At 43.7% G+C, this 17,080-nt stretch overlaps 2 protein-coding genes across 2 annotated transcripts; both read left to right on the top strand.

Moving 5' to 3' along the window:
• The first annotated feature begins 7,096 nt into the window (after window positions 1-7,096).
• LOC136386493 (zinc finger protein 449-like) lies at window positions 7,097-11,273 on the top strand. The gene is made up of 3 exons (XM_066357888.1): window positions 7,097-7,450; window positions 9,539-9,743; window positions 11,221-11,273. The coding sequence occupies exons 1-3, from the start codon at window positions 7,097-7,099 to the stop codon at window positions 11,271-11,273; spliced, it is 612 nt and encodes a 203-aa protein (XP_066213985.1).
• Window positions 11,274-12,691: 1,418 nt separating this feature from the next.
• Window positions 12,692-15,832, top strand: LOC136386492 (zinc finger protein 449-like). Its single transcript, XM_066357887.1, has 3 exons — window positions 12,692-12,875; window positions 14,266-14,367; window positions 15,099-15,832. Exons 1-3 carry the CDS (start codon window positions 12,692-12,694, stop codon window positions 15,830-15,832), a joined length of 1,020 nt encoding a protein of 339 aa, XP_066213984.1.
• Window positions 15,833-17,080: the final 1,248 nt, after the last annotated feature.

Here is a 17,080-nt window from a genome sequence, read left to right as displayed (position 1 = left end):
CCCCGTCGCGGGTGCCGACCACGGAAGGAGCAGTGGGCACCTGCCCTGGCCCCTGAGTGGAAGGGAAACGAAGGAGCGCCAGGTGGCGGCCACCAGGCGACTGTCCCTTCACTGGTGGGGGGCATGGAGAGAGCAGCCGGCGGGCACACGCCCCCGACCCTCAACCGGGGCTGGAAGAGAAGGAGTGGCGGGCATCAGACCCCATATCTCCAAGCGGGACGAAACATGGAAGGAGCCGCCGGCTTCCTTCGCACCCAGAAGCCGCAGCGACCACAGACGACCACCCCTGGTCCACGTGGTTCCAGAGCGCGAGGGAGAGAAGGCCGTGCGTCCCGGAATTCCTTCCGCTCAGCGCAGGCGGGTAGGAACGAAAGGTGGCGGGTCCCTGTCCCGCCCGCATCCCCGACTTTACTCCTTGTCCCCGCCGGGGCCTTCCGGGGGTCTTCCGGGCTGGGCGGTGCCCCTCCAGAGAGCCGGACATTTTCACCACGGGACAGCGCTGCGGATTCCGACTTGAAACCAGCTTCTAGGCGGTGTGAGACTTGTCCCCTTGCCTTTCCCCTAGTGCCCTCTTTCCTCGACGCCCGGTGCCTGTTTCCCCACGGGCCCTGGGAGCGCGCGTTCATTCAGGCGGGTTTGGAGAGAAGCCATCAGCCCCGAGGGGAAGTGAAGTTTTCTTCCGGAAGGGCGAATGGAAGGAAATCTGGCGAGTCAGTTCCGTGGGAGACGGGGGTAACGTGTGGGTCAGTATGGGGAGAGCGGCCACCTGTGAGGCTGGAGTAGGGGAAGGTGGGGCCCAGCCTAAACCATGGATGCCCTCCAGCGACCCTTAGGTGCCTAGACAGGGGAATAGAAGCTCCCTAGGAATGAGTTCTTGCGAGCAGAGCCGCCTCTGAGCTGGGCACACTGCTGTTCCCTTTCCGTGCGACTGGATCCGCCAGACGCATTTTATGAAGAGGATGTTACAGAGACAGGCACTAGGTGTCATTGAACAAATGAGGTGGGAACACTGTGTCGTTTTTTGGTGACTGGACAGGAAGACAGGCATAAGTATTTTTTCTCCCCTTGATACCGTCCAGAGAAAAAGGCAAGTATATGAGTTGTGTGGGCAAATGCAGAGAGGACTCAGCACATGGGCAGGTACCGGTCTTCACACGTATGGACACATGTAGGTGACCGCCCATGTGACCTCAGAGATTGCTCTTAGAACAGTTGGCTGTTTTTAGACTATGTGATCACTGCGTGAGTCTGTGGTTTCAAACTTCATCACCATTTCCCTCTGGCGTTTGCTATGGGTCCCGGGACATGTTAGGCAGCCCTCCTGAGCCTCAAGCTTAAGTGCCCTCATCTGTATTTAAAGCACAATACTAGTACCCACCTCCTCACACTGGGTGAGGGCTAAATTACCTAATCTATGGAGGAGGCTTGAAACAGCACCTGGCTTATAGTGTGCTGAACGTGATAGCGCACTTTGTTATTAAGGCCGACCAGATCCCTGATGGCCTTCCCTGTGCGGTGTGTTTTTCTCATGAGAAAGCCATTGGAATGTCACTGCACGGTGAGGTTCATCGTGAAGCTGGCTGAACTGCACATACCCGGAGTGCAGAAGAATGAGGGATGTTGTAGAGCATGGCTCTCACTGAGATAGCCATGATTGAAGGTGGCTGAATGTTCCTAAAAGCTAGATGGCCTTTCAGGGTTACGCACTAGTATAGTAAGTATATTCCTCTCCTACTTCTTCTGGGACCTGCCTATGTTAAGACATACAAGAAGGTGTGTATATATATATATATATATATATATATATATATATATATATATATATATATATATATATATTAGACTGGGAGTGGAGATACAGGCTAGCACATCTATGGAGAGTTCTCAAAACTGGCAGTGTTCTTAGCCCTGCTCAATGGAACGCTATAGCAGAGCTGTCCGGTACAGCTCTCCTCTCTGCACTTGTGGTTGTTGAGCACTTTAATGTAGCTAGGAGCTGAGTTTATTTTTTTTCTTTGTTTGTTTGTTTTTTTATAAAGTGTGATGTCAATGTCCACATGGCTCTAGTGCCCACTATGTTGGACAGCACAGATGTAGAGGATTTGTGGATGGGTTCGGACATTTTATACAGTTTTTTGGCAAATTGGATGCAGAATTGGAAGTGTATGTGTATTTTTCTAGGAAGTGAGTCCTTGGCTTTCATCCGGTTCTTTTTTGTTGTTGCTTTATGTTGTAAGATGTCTCACCATAAGTCAAAATTTTCCTACGTATAAATAGGCAGACTTCAAGCAATGTGAATGATTTTTAAACAACTTGTCTAAAATTTTCAGCCAAGGGAAGCTCTTTTCTTTACCAAGGACACTTTTATTTAAATTAATTGCATTTACAGTTTTTACATTCCTTCCTTTTTCTTTTTACTACTGTTTACATTTAATATTATTTTGTATTCCTTTCAGGTGTAGAGCTTAGTTGTTAGAAAATCATGTACTTTACAAAGCGTTCCCCCTAATACTTCCAGTACCCACTTAGCACCATACACAGTTATTAAAGTATTATTGATTATTTTTTTATGCTGTACTCTACATCCCTGTGATTATTTTGTAATTACCAATCTGGACTTCTCAGTCCATTCCCAGTTTTCACCCAGTCCCGCAGCCTTCCTTCCTTCTGGTAAACGTTAGTCTGTTCTCAGCATCTATGTGTCTCTTTGTATTTTGTTTGTTTGTTTATACTGTTCTTTAGTTTCCACACATGAGTGAAATCATATGGTATTTGTCTTTCTCTGACTTATTTCACTTAGCATAATAACCTTTATGTCCATCTATGCTGTCGCAAATGGTAAGCTTTCGTTCGTTTTTACGGTTGGGTAATATTCCATTGTATAGATAGATAGCAACACTTTTTTATCCACTCTTCTATTAATGGGCACTGGGTTGCTTCTGTATTTTGGTTGTTGTAAATAATGCTGCAGTGGACATAGGGGTGCATATAATCTTTCAAATTAGTGTTTTGGGTTTCTTCGGATATATACCCAGAAGTGGAAATGCTGGGTCATAAGGCTATGGTACCATCTTTGATTTTCTTGAGAAACCTCCAGACTGTTTTCTTTTAATTTTTTATTTAATTTATTGGGGCGACATTGGCTAATAAAATTCTATACGGTTCATGTTTACAAATCTATAATACATTATCTATATAGTGTATTTACTGTTTTCCGTCCTGAGAGCCATCCTGTCAGGTGTGAGGTGGTATCTCATTGAGGTTTTCTTTTGTGTTTCTCAGGTGATTAGTGACACTGAGCAATTGTTCCTATGTCTTTTGGCCATCTGTCTGGACTCTTAGGGGTTTTTAAACAGAGTTTGGATATGAACCCCTTATCGGATATATCACGGGGGAATATCTTTCCCCATTCAGTAGATGGTCGTTTTGGTTTGTTTATAGCTTTCTTCACCATGAAAAAACTTTTTGGTTTGATTGAATCTCATTTGTTTATTATTATTGTTTATTATTACTACTATTATTTTGGTTTCCCTTGTCCGAGAAAATATATCAGAAACAAATACTGCTAAGAGAAATGTCCAAGATTTTATTGCCTATATTTTCTTGTAGGAGTTTTGTGGTTTCGAGTCTTAATTTAAGTCTTGAATCCACTTAGAGTTTATTCTTGTCTATGGTGTTAGGAGGTGGTGTAATTTCATTTTCCGCATGTATCTGTCCAGATTCCCCAGTACCGTTATTGAATAGACTGTCTTAACCTCATTGCATGTTCTTGCCTCCTTTGTCAAGTGGTAACTGACCATATAGGTGTGGGTTTATTTCTGGGCTGTCTATTATGTTCCATTGATCTCTGTGTGTGTTTTTATGCTGGTCCCATGCTGATCTGATTACTTAGCTTGGTAGTATAGTTTGATGTCAAGTGACGTGAGACCTCCAACTTGGTTCTTTCTTTCTGCCGCGGGGACAATGAACTACTCGGAGGCCAGATAACACGCTCCGCGGGGCCCGGGGGAGGCAGCAGGTCCAAGGACTGAAGCCCCGTCCACAGCCTTGCTCAGATATTTATTAGCCAGTACAAATAACTCAAGGAAGTGGACACCAGAAGTTTTCAGGGGGTGAAGTAAAGGACAAGGAACATGCTGACTTTTAATCTCTGTTCCTAGAGGCTAAACTATATCTGTTGCTGAATCCTATCCCGCTGTTTTGCGTTTGCAGTACGGGATCAGAGAGGCCCCTGGACTCTCGTCTGCTCCGGGCTTTTGCCCTAGGATGCCTCTGTCTCTGATTGTTTACCCTAACTCTGCAAGTCTTCACAGCATATTCCTACATTTGCCCCCAAATTACTGCATTGTTTGGGGATTTTGTGGTTGCAGATACATTTCTGTATTATTTGTTCCAGTTCTGTGAAATGCACAATTGGTATTTCGATAGGAATTGTATTGAATCCATAATGCTTCGAGTAGTATGGACATTTTAAAGATGCCAATTCTTCTTATCCATGAGTACCATATGTGTTTCCATTTATTTGTGTCTTCTTCAATTTCTTTCTATTTCTTCCTTCAGTGTCTTATCATTTTCCAAGTATAAGTCTTTTACTTTATTCCTCAAATTTATTCCTAGGTATTTTGTTTGGTGCCACTGTAAATGGGATTGTTAGTTTCCCTTTCTGTTAGTTAATTATTGGTGTATAAAAATGCAACCAGTTTCTTGGTGTTTATTTTGTATCCTGCTTTACTGAATTCATTTATCAGTTCTAATATGTATATTTTGGTGGATGCTGTAGGGTGCTCTATGTACAGTATTATGACAGTTTTACTTCCCCCTTTCCAATTTGGGTGCCTTTTATTTCTTCTCCTTTCCTGATTGCAGTGGCTAGGATTTCCAGTACTATGTTGAATAAGAGTGGGGAAAGTGGGTATCCCTGTCTTGTTCCTGATCTTAAGGGAAATGATTCTATTTTTCCCATTGAGTATGATGGTAGATGTGGGTTTTTCATATATGACCTTCATGATGTTGAGGTATCTTCCTTCTTTTCTCACTTTACTGAGATTTTTGTTTTGTTTTATCGTAAATGGGTGCTGGATTTTGTCAAGCTTTTCTGCATCTGCTGCTATAATCATGATTTTTATACTTTATGTTTATGTGGTCTATCATGTTAATGGGTGAGGATATTGTACCAGCCTTGCATCCCAGGAATAAATCCTATCTGATCATGGTGTGTGAGCTTTTTTTTTTTTTTTTTTTTTTTTTTTTTTTGTGTGTGTGTGTGTGTGTGTGTGTGTGTGTGTGTGAGCTTTTTAACGTATTGCAGGATTCTATTTGCTAATACTTTGTTGAGGATTTTTGCATGCATATTCAACAGGGATGTTGCCCCATAATTTTCTTTCTTTGCGGTGTCTTTATCTGGTTTTGGAATGAAGATAATGCTGGCCTTGTAAATGTGCGTTGGAGTCTTCCCTCCTCTTGAAGTTTATGGAATGGTGCTTGTTTTCCTTTGAATGTTTGGTAAATTTTACCAGTGGACTTATCTGGTCCAGGCCTTTTGTTTGTTGGAAGTTTTTTGATTACTGTTTCAGTTTCATTAGTTATAATCCTTCTCTTCAAATTTCCGGTTTCTCCTCAATTCAGTGGTAGAAAACTATGTTTCTAGGAATTTATCCATTTCTTCTAGATTATCCAATTTGTTGGCACGTAGTTGTTCATAATATTCTCTTAAAATCTTTTGTGTTTCTGTGGTTTCAGTTTTTACTTCTCCTCTGATATTCATTTCTGATATTATTTATTTGGGTCATCTCTCTTTTGTTTTTGCTGAGTCTGATTAAAGGTTTGTCAATCTTGTTTATCTTTTCAGTGAACCAGGTGTTGGTTTCATTGACCTCCTGTATTGTTTTATAGACTCTTTCATTATTTCTGTTCTGTTCTTTATCATTTTCCTTCTTTTATTCACCTTGGGCTTTGGTTGCTGTTCTTTTCCTACTTCCTTTAGGGGAAAGATCAGATTTTTTGAAATTTTTCTTGTTTCTTGAGGTAGCCGTATAAAGCTATGAATTCCATCTTAGGACTGCTTTCGGTGTGTTCACCAGATTTTGGTTTGTTTTATTCCCATTTTCATTTGCCTCAAGGTATCTTTTGATTTCTTCCTGATCTCATTGTTAACCCGTTTATTGTTCAGAAACATGTAATTTAGCCTCTATTAGTGTGTTTTTCTGTTTTGTTTTATTTCCTTGTAATTGATTTCTAGTTTCACACCATTGTGGGTCAGAGAAGATGCTTGATATTATTTCAAACTCCTTTAATCTACTGAAACTTGTAGAGTTTCCTAACATGTGGTCTACCCCAGAAAACCTTCCATGTGTACTTGAAAAGGAAGTATAGTCCTGCTTTGGGGTAAAATGACCTGATAATGCCAATTAAATCTATCTGATCCAGTGTGTCATTTAAGGCCACTGTTTCTTTGTTGATTTTCTGTCTGGAAGGCCTACCCATTGACCCTTTTATCATTATGTAGTGTCTTTATTATCTCTTACTATATATAGTCTTCGTTTTAAAAAGTGTATTATTTAAGATATAAGTATTGCTGCCTCAGGTCTTTTTTAAAAAATTCTATTTGCATGAAATACCTTTTGCCATCTCTTTACTGTCAGTCTGTGAGTTTCTTTTCTTCTGTGGTGGGTCTCTTGTAGACAGAATATATACTGGACTTGCTTTTTTACTGATTCAGCTACCTTAATGTCATTTTATAGGAGCATTTAAACCATTTTCATTTAAAATGATAGTTGATAGGTATGCATTTATTGCTATTTTATTCTTTATAACGATGATTCTCTTTTTCTTTCTTTCTTCTTCTTGAAGAATTCTCCTTAACATTTTCATCAGATCCTAAAAACCATCCAAACGATGACAACTGCTACTTTAGGGCTTTGCTGGAAAGCAAGCAGTTAATGGAGATAAGGATGACCTCTGGTAACCACTGCTGTTTCTCCTTTCTCACTTGCCTTGTCCTCTGCTGTAGGTGTCTCCCGCAAGAAGTACACAAAGAAACAAATTGGAATCTGAGACTTCAGCTGCCAGGAACCTTGTACACTGCTGGAAGGGGGCAATGGATACTGTCTTCCGTTGTGCAATGCAGGCCGCCTTGAATCTGGGCTCGACGTTTCCAGAGTATGATATTGACTCGGAAGTCTTCCGTCAGCGCTTCAGGCAGTTCCGTTTCAAAGAAGCAGCTGGGCCTCATGAAGTTTTCAACAAACTCCGGGAGCTTTGCTATCAGTGGCTGAAGCCAAAGCTGCGATCTAAGGAACAAATCCTGGAGCTTCTAGTGTTGGAGCAATTCCTAACAATTCTGCCCCGGGAGCTAGAGACCTGGGTGACAGAACAACGCCCAGAGACTACAGAAAGAGCAGTGTCACTATTAGAAGACTTACAGACTGAATTTGAGCTACCAGAGCCACAGGTGAGAAAAGAGTCAGGGATCTGGGTAATTAGACTAAAGGGTACCAGAGACAGGTGGGATTGGATCGGACATTTGCCCCGTGTCTTTCTTCAGCCCCACGATTTCACCACACTTCTTTTCATCTCTCTCTTCCAGTGGAGAAAACATGTGGGTCAGTGGTTTTCAACCTCCTCAGACTCAATCCCCCTCTGTAACAAGTATTTTCTAATGTCCCAGTAAATGTACCTAGATGAAATTCATAGATAATAGAACCTACCTACAAGCACTCATCAGAAACACCAATATTACACTCTAGTGTCTGCAGACCAAATCTGGCTGCAACCCATTTTGTATGTGAGCTAGTCATGGTTTGGACCTGTTAAAGCATTGTTAGAAAACCAAAGAGGAAGAAGGTGAGTAAATCGCATTCTGAATGTGGCACACAAAGCGTAAAATATTTACTGTCTGGCTCTTTGCAAACAAAGTAGGCCAACTTTGAGTCAAGTAGAGTCTCGGAGGAATTTAAATAAAAGGAACAGAGTTGACTAGAAACCAAAAAGCATTTCAGCGTGCACATGTCCTGGCTTGAGTGGCTTCAGAAGACCTTATGAAGTTGTCAGACGCTTGCCTCTACTCAGACTCCCTGTGAAGGCTACAGGCAGTAATTCAGGCCAGCAGAGCTCAAACACTATGAGCAGTGTTACTGCTGGTCATGTGATTTTCCAGAGTGGCAAAGAAATCTTGGTGAACCTGAACAATTAGTAGTATAGTCTTTCTTTGAAAAGAAAAGAAAGAAAGAAAAAGTAAGAACACTTTTTTTTTTAAATTTACACCTTACATTCAGTATTACTTTTTATTAGCTCTAGGCACACAGCATAGTGGTTAGACAGTCATAGAGTTTACGAAGGGTTCCCCCGATAATCCCAGTACCCACTGGGCACCATACATAGTTATTACAGTATTGACCATATTCCCTATACTGTACTTTACATCCTCACCATGACTTTCATTTCCAAAGCAGTGCTTGCCTAGAAAAGTTAAGTCATGCTAAGGTGTGCAATAACGTTTTGAGATTATATGACGAACAATGTGAGGGTGTCGATTGGTTCTTTTTACCTATGTCAGTGGTCGGCAAACTCATTAGTCAACAGAGCCAAATATCAACAGAACAACGATTGAAATTTCTTTTGAGAGCCAAGTTCTTTAAACTTAATCTATATAGGTAGGTACATTCCTTATTGAGGTAGCAGCCGCACGTGGTATTTTGTGGAAGAGCCACACTCAAGGGGCCAAAGAGCTCGTGAGCCACAGTTTGCCGACCACTGACCTATGTGGATATTTGAGGGGGACAGTCCAAAGTTGGTAGGGACCTGGAGTTCTGCACTGTGCATTATCTATACTCCCATCTCTGCCCACTCAATTGTGATAGCCACCACCTGCCACCGTATTCTAGACACCTAGGGGCGGTGGCCTGGCCCTCTGCTCAGAACCCCCGAGGAAAACCTGTTGGAGGCTTGCGATAGCTGAGCACAGGCCGTCATCTTTGGAGAAGGGAGGAAGTGTTTCTAGTTGGGCATGAGGGGCGCTGCAGTCTTGTGTGTTGATGGGATTTGGTAGTTAGCCTGTACGGACAGGACTCTGTTCCAAAGTTTCCTGCCTCCAAGATGGAATGCCTTTATGGTTTCCCTTCCCTTCTGTGTCTCTTTGTTTGGCTTATGCATGAGATTTTTTTTCTTCGTGTGGTCTTATCCTGCATTGTCAGTATGACAGGCACCAGCCAAGTGTGGCTCTGGAGCACTAGAAGTGTGGCTGGTCCAGATTGGGTAGGCTGCGAGGATAAATGCATACAGCACTCAGAAGACTTAGGGTGAACAATGAGGTAGATGACATAGCTCATTAATAATTTTGAATGCTGTTTACATTATGAAATTATGCTATTTAGATATATGTTGTTAAATAATGGATATTGTTAAGATTGACTTTACCTATTTCTTCTATTTTTCATATGACTGCTGGAAAATTTAAAATGACTTTGGTGGCTTGCATTTTATTGCTACTGGGCACAGCTGGTCTAGACTTTAGAGTGATGGGCTCTGGCATTTCCTCCAGATCTTTACCCCGGACATGCTTTTGGATGACCTGGCAGCAGTTGGAATGGCAGACATACCACCAAACATCCACGTGGAGGTACCCCCTCTCCAAGCAGTGGGACCTGTCTCCGAGGCCCCAGTGGCAGAGGCGTGGATCCCACCGGCAGGGTTGCAGGAGCTGAGCTATGGTGCTGCTGGGGAAGGCCAGCCCCTTCTGGACCCTGGTAAGACACGGGTTTTATTTCCTTTCCTTGATTTCTGTTTTTGGAGCTCAGAAGCTCTCCAGGGTTGAGGTTGTTTAGAAACACCGAATATCCAATGAAAATGGACCACTCTGTTAAAGACTAGGAGGAGGAAATTAGATTGAACACATTAGATTGAACAAGATTCAACATCCCTTAAGCTAATGAGCCTGCTCATGAAAGAGGCATCGGCCGAGAATGTTGCACAGGAAATCGATGGGAATTTTGGTAGTACGAATAAAGATGAATTTCCCCCAGCAAGTTTTTGTCAATGACATCTGTGGCGGTGTGAGTCCCAAGGGCCTTGGTTGCTCTTATGGCTTAAGAGCCACATTCAAACATGATACCTTATTAATGTACTCGCTTCAGATCCTTTAAGAGGATTTAATTGATTACTACAATAAAATGAATATGTATCTTATCCCTAAAAAGCTAGAGCAGTGTTTCTGCAAGTATAGCAAGCAGCTTCTCCTATCAGGATCACACAGGCTGGGTTCATTTTTCACAAGCTCTCCAGGTGAGTGCTGTGCATACTATGGTTTCAGGACCACTGCCCCAGACAGCACAGGAGTTAGTCCCAGGAGAGAAATTCCAGGGTAAGAAAGGTTCATAGAAGTTCGTGGAAGTCTCAAAGGTGATCAGGGACTTTCCAAAACTGTACAGAAGGAGAAACCACAGGGTTCTCCGGCCAGGCCCTGGGAGATACCATGTTAGAAAATATTGTCGTACATGAATTCAAAAATCTTGTGAACTTTTAGGTACCTTGCCTGGGTTCCTTGCTTTTCCGTGTCCTGACTAGGTGCGTGAGAATGGATATCCAGACACTTGGACCCATTTGCTCTTGAAGCCAATAGAAATTCCAGCTCTAGTGCTTCCTGTACCCCTCTCTTGTGGTTTCTATTCCGAGTGCTCTCTCTCTTCTCGGGGTGTCGGGCAGACAATGAAGAAGGGTACATGTGAGACTACACTGTCTTTTTGGAAAGGATGATTTGGTCCATTCCAAGCACACCTGTACGACCATATGTTATTTATATGTGCAATGCTACCCACCCTTACACAGTTCATCTCATAATGTCACAGTGTGGTTATTTGGTCCTGAACTTGTCTCCTTTTCTGTATTCATCCTGTTTGTCTGGTACCAAATCTTGAACTTTGCTCTGGCAAGTGCTGGGCATATAGAAGACACGGGCTTGGTCTTGTTTGCAATAGCGGTGGGTGACCAGGAGGAAACACCCAAAAGGAGAGATATATAACCATTAAGGTCAAAACCAAACTATATAGAATATTGTCGTTTATACTCCAGTCTTTATTTTGCCTACATCTCTTATCTGTTAACAAGCTTTTACAAACCTGTGTTTCTGTTTATGCCTGCAACAAGTGGCAGAACCTTGCCAGTCGTGTTGAATTATGAATCATTCTGCATGAGTTCCCATCACATGTGCGGATTTGCTCCTCTTAGCGGCAGTGCTGGGTGCAGAGAGCAGCACTGTTGCTCTTGATTTGCGTACTTGAGTCTCTAAAGCACAGGAACGTCCGGTATGTTCAACAAGGGAGAGAGAGAATGATGTAACAAGTGAAGTATATCTGTTAGGAGGAGAGGAACCTACTCCTTTCTCAACACTGTTTAAAGTGATATAATATGCTTTGTCTTCCGGACTGGGAGGTCTCCATGTCTACTTCCTGGTCACCAAAGTCTCATCCTCTTTACCACTTGTAGAGGGCCCAAGGGGTCTGCAAGCAGAGCTAGGAGAGAGATATGACCAGCAGGTAGGTGGCAGGAGTACGCACAAGCTTTGCTGGGCAACTCTGTCAGGTGTGCCTGTGTAGGAAGTCAGGAGGAGGACCAGGGAACTCCACAGGGAGTAAGGGCTCGAGAGGGGGCTTGCCTGTCTAGGTGAGGATGTAGCCCATTAGCAAGCACACTGGGAGTCTCCAGGTCATAGAATGCCAATGGGCAGCAGCAGCTTGGGGTCATATAACCACAAGGCTCCACCTTTTCAGTGCCTAACAGATGTGGGGTGATAGTTTCTGGGCTATGCAAAGGAGGCCGGCTCTAAGTGGCTAAAAATCTGCTTCTGGGAGCTGATATTTGAATGCTTGGATGTGTGAGAATTTGAGTTTGCAGCATGCAAGCTTTTGAGTAAGGAGTCCCAGTGAGAGTGAAGAAATGAGCAGACTAGAGCCCAATACAAAGAAGGCTCGTCCATACCCTTAGGCTCGTTTCCAGCACAACCTCTTGGGTCCTCTCTGTGGCGTTTAAAGGTAAAGAAAAGAGCCCTGTCCACAGAAGGTGGCATAGAGGCATGACTTCTGACTGACTGATGTTCAGTGTCGGCCAAAATATCGTGGAGCCAAGCTATAAAACACACAGTGAGCATCCTTCTATGTGCATGTGCCAGCAGGACAGATTTCTAGGTTAGGAACGATTGGTTAGGGAGCCTATGCATTTAAAACTTGAATAGATATGGACAAATGTGCTGCAAAATTATTGCACCAATTTACCCTCCCACCACAGCATGTGAGTGCGAGTGTCTGCTTGCCTCCACTCACAGCCGTGCTTTGTGATGAGCACCAGGGCTGTTCTCCCTTTATTGGCAGACAGATGGAGGGCTGATACCTGTGAAAATCCTTTCAATCATTGTCCAGTTCATGCCGCATTTGTGGTAGCATTTTATGGAATGGGTGACTAGAGGGTGGCAACTGAAATCCGAAGGGTGGGAGATGGCTCAGAGGAGGATGGTTAGCGGCCTTAGCTGACACGGGCTGTGAGCTTAAGCTGGGGAATACAAGCTCAGAGTAGTGGCAGGAGCAGACCCTTGAGAGTCCAGAAAGTGGAGGCTGAGTGCACCTGAGCCAAAAAAAAAAAAAATCAGAATGTCACACAGGAGAGAGGTGGGTGGCGGTAGGCTTGGTGCACAGTGAAGAAGTACATGACGTTGACATCCAGCAAGGTGCTCCAGATTGGGCCAGCTTCTTTGAAGGCTGGCACTGGCACCAAGGAGTACTGTGCCAGGCTGAGGAAGCAAGGGGACAGTTCTCAGTCTCTTTCGGTTTGGTGCTACACAAAAAGGGGCAGCTGGACTGACGATGATACTCCTGGCCTTGTTCTCATGGGTGCTAGATTCTGCTCCCGGGGCTGCTTCAGTCCTTGACTAGTCACATCTCTAGCTCCCTACTTTCACCCAAGGGGCACATGTCTGGGTTGCTTTCATGGTGACCTGCGATGAATCTACAGCCTGAAGAGTTTCAAGTCCATGCTTTATGTATCAGATGGGAACTGCCATATGAACATATCCTGCCATTCTGAACTTGTTTTCATGTCTCTCTTATGGGGAAATTCTCCGCCTTCAGGTTTCTGCCACCCTAAGGCTGTGCTGCTGTCCGCTCCACCCCCCCACCCCCGCCATGACCTTTCACATTGCTCACACTTTTGCTTGATGGCAACTATCCTTTGACCCATGACATCCAGTTTTATTTGACCCGGGGCTTATACGCTCTCATCCCAACCTTACCTTTGAAGTGGAAGCATAACCAAAATGAAGAGTTGTATTTTGAATCCCTTCATTTGAAATATATGGTATTTTAGTCGACTTCCTATGCTTCTCAATATATGTTCTAAAAGCTCAATTTTCTTTCGGGTTAACATTAGTCAAACCAACTTCCTAATGTCTGTTTACTAATTCTGATATTTAAGCATTGCCCTGTATTTCATTCTGAAATGAGCCACTTCCAACTCACACTTGATTGCAGACCCGTCAACTTGGCCAGAACTGAGGTGGGGGTTGGAAAGAGGACCGAGCCACTGTGGCCTTCACTGAGGAGAGGCGTGGTAGAACACAAGGGGACAGCGAGTTTAGAAACTTCTCCTGGTTGTCCTTACATAGACACCGAGAAACATTGTTTGGTGATTATTTCGGTTTGCTTCAAGAGACTCTACTTCTAGACTTCAGCTGAAACAAACAGATTATTTGTTGCCCATTGCCGACCTACCTCAGTTGCCATTTTAATTTGAATATCTCTTTAAAAATTCTTCCGGTAACCATTTTCCTAACCCCCACTTTGGCCTCTCATTTTCTTCACTTGGCAGTCAATAAAACAGTGTTTCTCAGCTTTAATCTGCCAACACTTTAGGAAGGTTGAGTTCGTGTTCTGGCCCTCACCTACGTAATTCCATTCTCAAAACAGATGTGGAATTCATTCAGTGCATTGATTTTGCACCAGTATTGATTCACTTCCTTCTGTAAATTGGAGGAGAGTAGCTTTGAACTGAGCACAATAGGATCTCCCCTCCGCCCTGCCATTTGGCTTTCTTCTTATCTTGAAAGCGCGTGCGCGCGCACACACAGACACGCACACACAACTTGTCAGAGGCTCCTGGAGAAGCACTGCTGAGAAGGGTAGTAGGCAGATATTGAGAGGCCACGTGTCCAAGAAAGAGACCTGGACTCTGAAAAATCCGGTGTGGATTCAAACTATCCTTCCTCCAATCTCTCCTTATGGCCAGGACACCCACAATCAGAGCCTGACCCTGCAGCGGCCTCGGAGAGAGACCTACAGGATTGCAAGGAAGTGCAACAACTGTTGGAATTGCTTGACTTCAAGATAGGTAGGTGAGGGTTTGTGAAATGTTTGGGAAGAAATGAAAGTAAAATTCGTCCTGACTCCCAGGATAAAGAGATTTGGGATATACACTTGGAATTATTTCCATCTTCCCACTAGCTATTGATTAGAAACCTTCTCAGTCTGTCTCTTCATTCCCCTTGGGACATGGTGACACTTGAAATTCCTATCCACGTTCCTGATTTTGATATTGGGAGAAAAGAAAAATGTCAAATCACAGAAAAACTGAAAAGTATATAACCATTTTCTGGGTTTTTGTTTGTTTGTATTTTACTGATAGAAACACACACACAGAGAGAGAGAGAGAGAGAGAGAGAGAGAGAGAGAGAGGCAGGCAGACAGGAAGGGAGAGAGATGAGAAGCATCAATTCTTCGTTGCAGCAGTCCAGTTGTTCACTGATTGCTTTCACATATGTGCCTTGACCAGGGGGCTACAGCAGAGAGAGTGACCCCATGCTCAAGCCAGTGACCTTGGGCTCAAGCCAGGGGCCTTGGGCTTCAAGCCTTTGGGTTCAATCCAGTGACCATGGGGTCATGTCTGTGATCCCCCACTCAAGCTGGCGACCCTGTGCTCAAGCTCGTGAGCCTGCACACAAACCGGATGAGCCCTTGCTCAGACCGGAGACCTCAGGGCTTCGAACCTGGATCCTCAGCATCCCAAGCCAACACTCTATCTGCTGCACCACTACCTGGTCATCCTATTTTCTCTTTCTTTAGACAGAAATGCACTTCTTGGTCCCAGTTCACCAGAAGACTCTGAAGAGCCAAAAACTCAACTGGAAAATCACACAGAGCAGCTACCCGGAGACCACGCATTGCCTGTTGATGACTGGAACCCCTTTCCAGGAGACAGAGCTCAGAGATCCAACAAGGAACAACCCCTCAGCTCCAGTGCCCTTGAGCAAAACAGTGTCCAAAAGCAAGCACACCGATGTATTCAGTGTGGGAAATGTTTTGTTTCCAAGAAGGTACTTAAAGGGCACCTAAGAATTCATTCAGGAGAGCTCCCTCATGAGTGCCTTGAATGTGGGAAAAGATTCCTTCGTAAGTCCAACCTACAACGGCACCTCCGAGTTCATTCAAGGGAGGCACCCTATAAGTGCAGTGCGTGTGAGAAGCGATTCACTCGGGCGTCACAACTCATGGAACACCAGGAAACCTCTTCTCCTCAAGGAGTGTACACTTGCCCTGACTGTAGGTCGCAATTTTGTGTTAGAAAATATTTTATGCAACACCAAAAAAGCCACACAACTGTAAAACCCCATAAATGTCACAGTTGTGGGAAGAGATTTAGTCAAAAAAGAGACCTTCATGTGCACCACATGGCACACACTGCAGAGAGACCGTTTGTGTGTGAGCAGTGTGGGAAAAGCTATAGACAGAAATCAAGCCTTGCTTTTCATTTAAGAAACCATCCTAGGGGAGAAGCCATTGTTCTACAAGCTTCTTAAAGATAGCACACTATCATATGCACCAAGCTACTCACTTTAGGGAAGAATGCTTTGAGAATTTGTTGAGGGAAACAGCTCTTTCACAAACTGACACTCCTATATCAGAGCTTTAACCTGCAGTAGGCTATCTTGGAAGAACAGTGTTCAGGCTTATTTATAAGAACAGCTTTCTGTTTTGCGATGCTTAAAATGCATCTTCTGCGTCATACACATTCTAGAGTATTCACTAACTCTTGCTACTGTCCTAGACGTGAGTTTTCTTTCTGTTTAGGCAAGTTTTGTTTAATCCTTATGATGAAAGTGTCTTTGTCCCAAGCCAACCACAGCATAGGTGTAAGTAAGGAGCATATCAAGGTCGGCATTCCTTTGGCATCTAGGGTCAACATTCCTGTAGACGGGTACGTGCCCAGTTGACCTGTATCTGTGCACTGTTTTACTCACATGGACATAGATACGCTGTTCTTGTTGGATTGCCACTGACTAGTAATTGGAGAAACATGCAGATGCTTCCCTGATGGTGCCAACGAGCACTTCCCTTGACTCTCTCTTCCACCATGTGTCAGAATCTCTTGTACACCCACTGCTGTGTTTATACATCATCTGAGCCTTGAACACAGTTCGTTTTTGAAATGGGGAGCACTTCCAAAAGATAGGGGTAAGGGAAAATGTCCAATCCTAAGGTTCTGTGCAGGGCAGAGAACAGTGCCCACCTCACAAGTACTAGCAAGAGTGAGTGGATTATATAAATGTCAAAACCCTACCTGCAGTGGACTTCCAGTAAATACCGTATTTTCTTTCTTTGTTCTGTGAAATGATGAAAGCGTTGAAGGCCACAAACTTAACTTTAAGTCTAGCTTCGGTCACCTCCCACACATCTTATGCAATGTTCTTATTTGTGATGTTGCAAGTGTTCGTTATTGCAGTTTTCATTTTATTTCTGTTCTTCCCTAAGAGTCAGACATTGTTGATAATTTCCTGCCAACTTTTGGTTATAATGCAAAGTTTGTTAAGTAACATGGCTCATTCTTGTTCTGCTTTGAAGTGTATTTACATTTCCTTGAAGACTTAGGTTCTCCGACCATACAGACTAAGGGTTCCACTGTAGGGAACACCCTAGGAAAGGAATGGTTGTGCCATTGGATTATAGCTACTCACCTTTCTAAATACTTCGAAATTGTACGACACATATGTTTTCCCACGCCTTGGCTTGCGGTTTCACTCACTTAATGGTGTCCCTTGATGAAGAGA

This window comes from Saccopteryx leptura, chromosome X (genome assembly GCF_036850995.1).
Source record: "Saccopteryx leptura isolate mSacLep1 chromosome X, mSacLep1_pri_phased_curated, whole genome shotgun sequence".
Classification (NCBI taxonomy): Eukaryota; Metazoa; Chordata; class Mammalia; order Chiroptera; family Emballonuridae; genus Saccopteryx; species Saccopteryx leptura.
This window is presented reverse-complemented; position numbering and strand designations above follow the sequence as displayed.

Coding starts and splice junctions, on each gene's coding strand:
- LOC136386493 (XM_066357888.1), top strand. CDS start 7,097: ATGGATACTGTCTTCCGTTGTGCAATGCAGGCCGCCTTGAATCTGGGC. Junction 7,451..9,538: donor TTGAGCTACCAGAGCCACAG/GTGAGAAAAGAG, acceptor CATTTCCTCCAG/ATCTTTACCCCGGACATGCT. Junction 9,744..11,220: donor CCAGCCCCTTCTGGACCCTG/GTAAGACACGGG, acceptor TGCTCCTCTTAG/CGGCAGTGCTGGGTGCAGAG.
- LOC136386492 (XM_066357887.1), top strand. CDS start 12,692: ATGACGTTGACATCCAGCAAGGTGCTCCAGATTGGGCCAGCTTCTTTG. Junction 12,876..14,265: donor TCCTGGCCTTGTTCTCATGG/GTGCTAGATTCT, acceptor CCTTATGGCCAG/GACACCCACAATCAGAGCCT. Junction 14,368..15,098: donor ATTGCTTGACTTCAAGATAG/GTAGGTGAGGGT, acceptor CTCTTTCTTTAG/ACAGAAATGCACTTCTTGGT.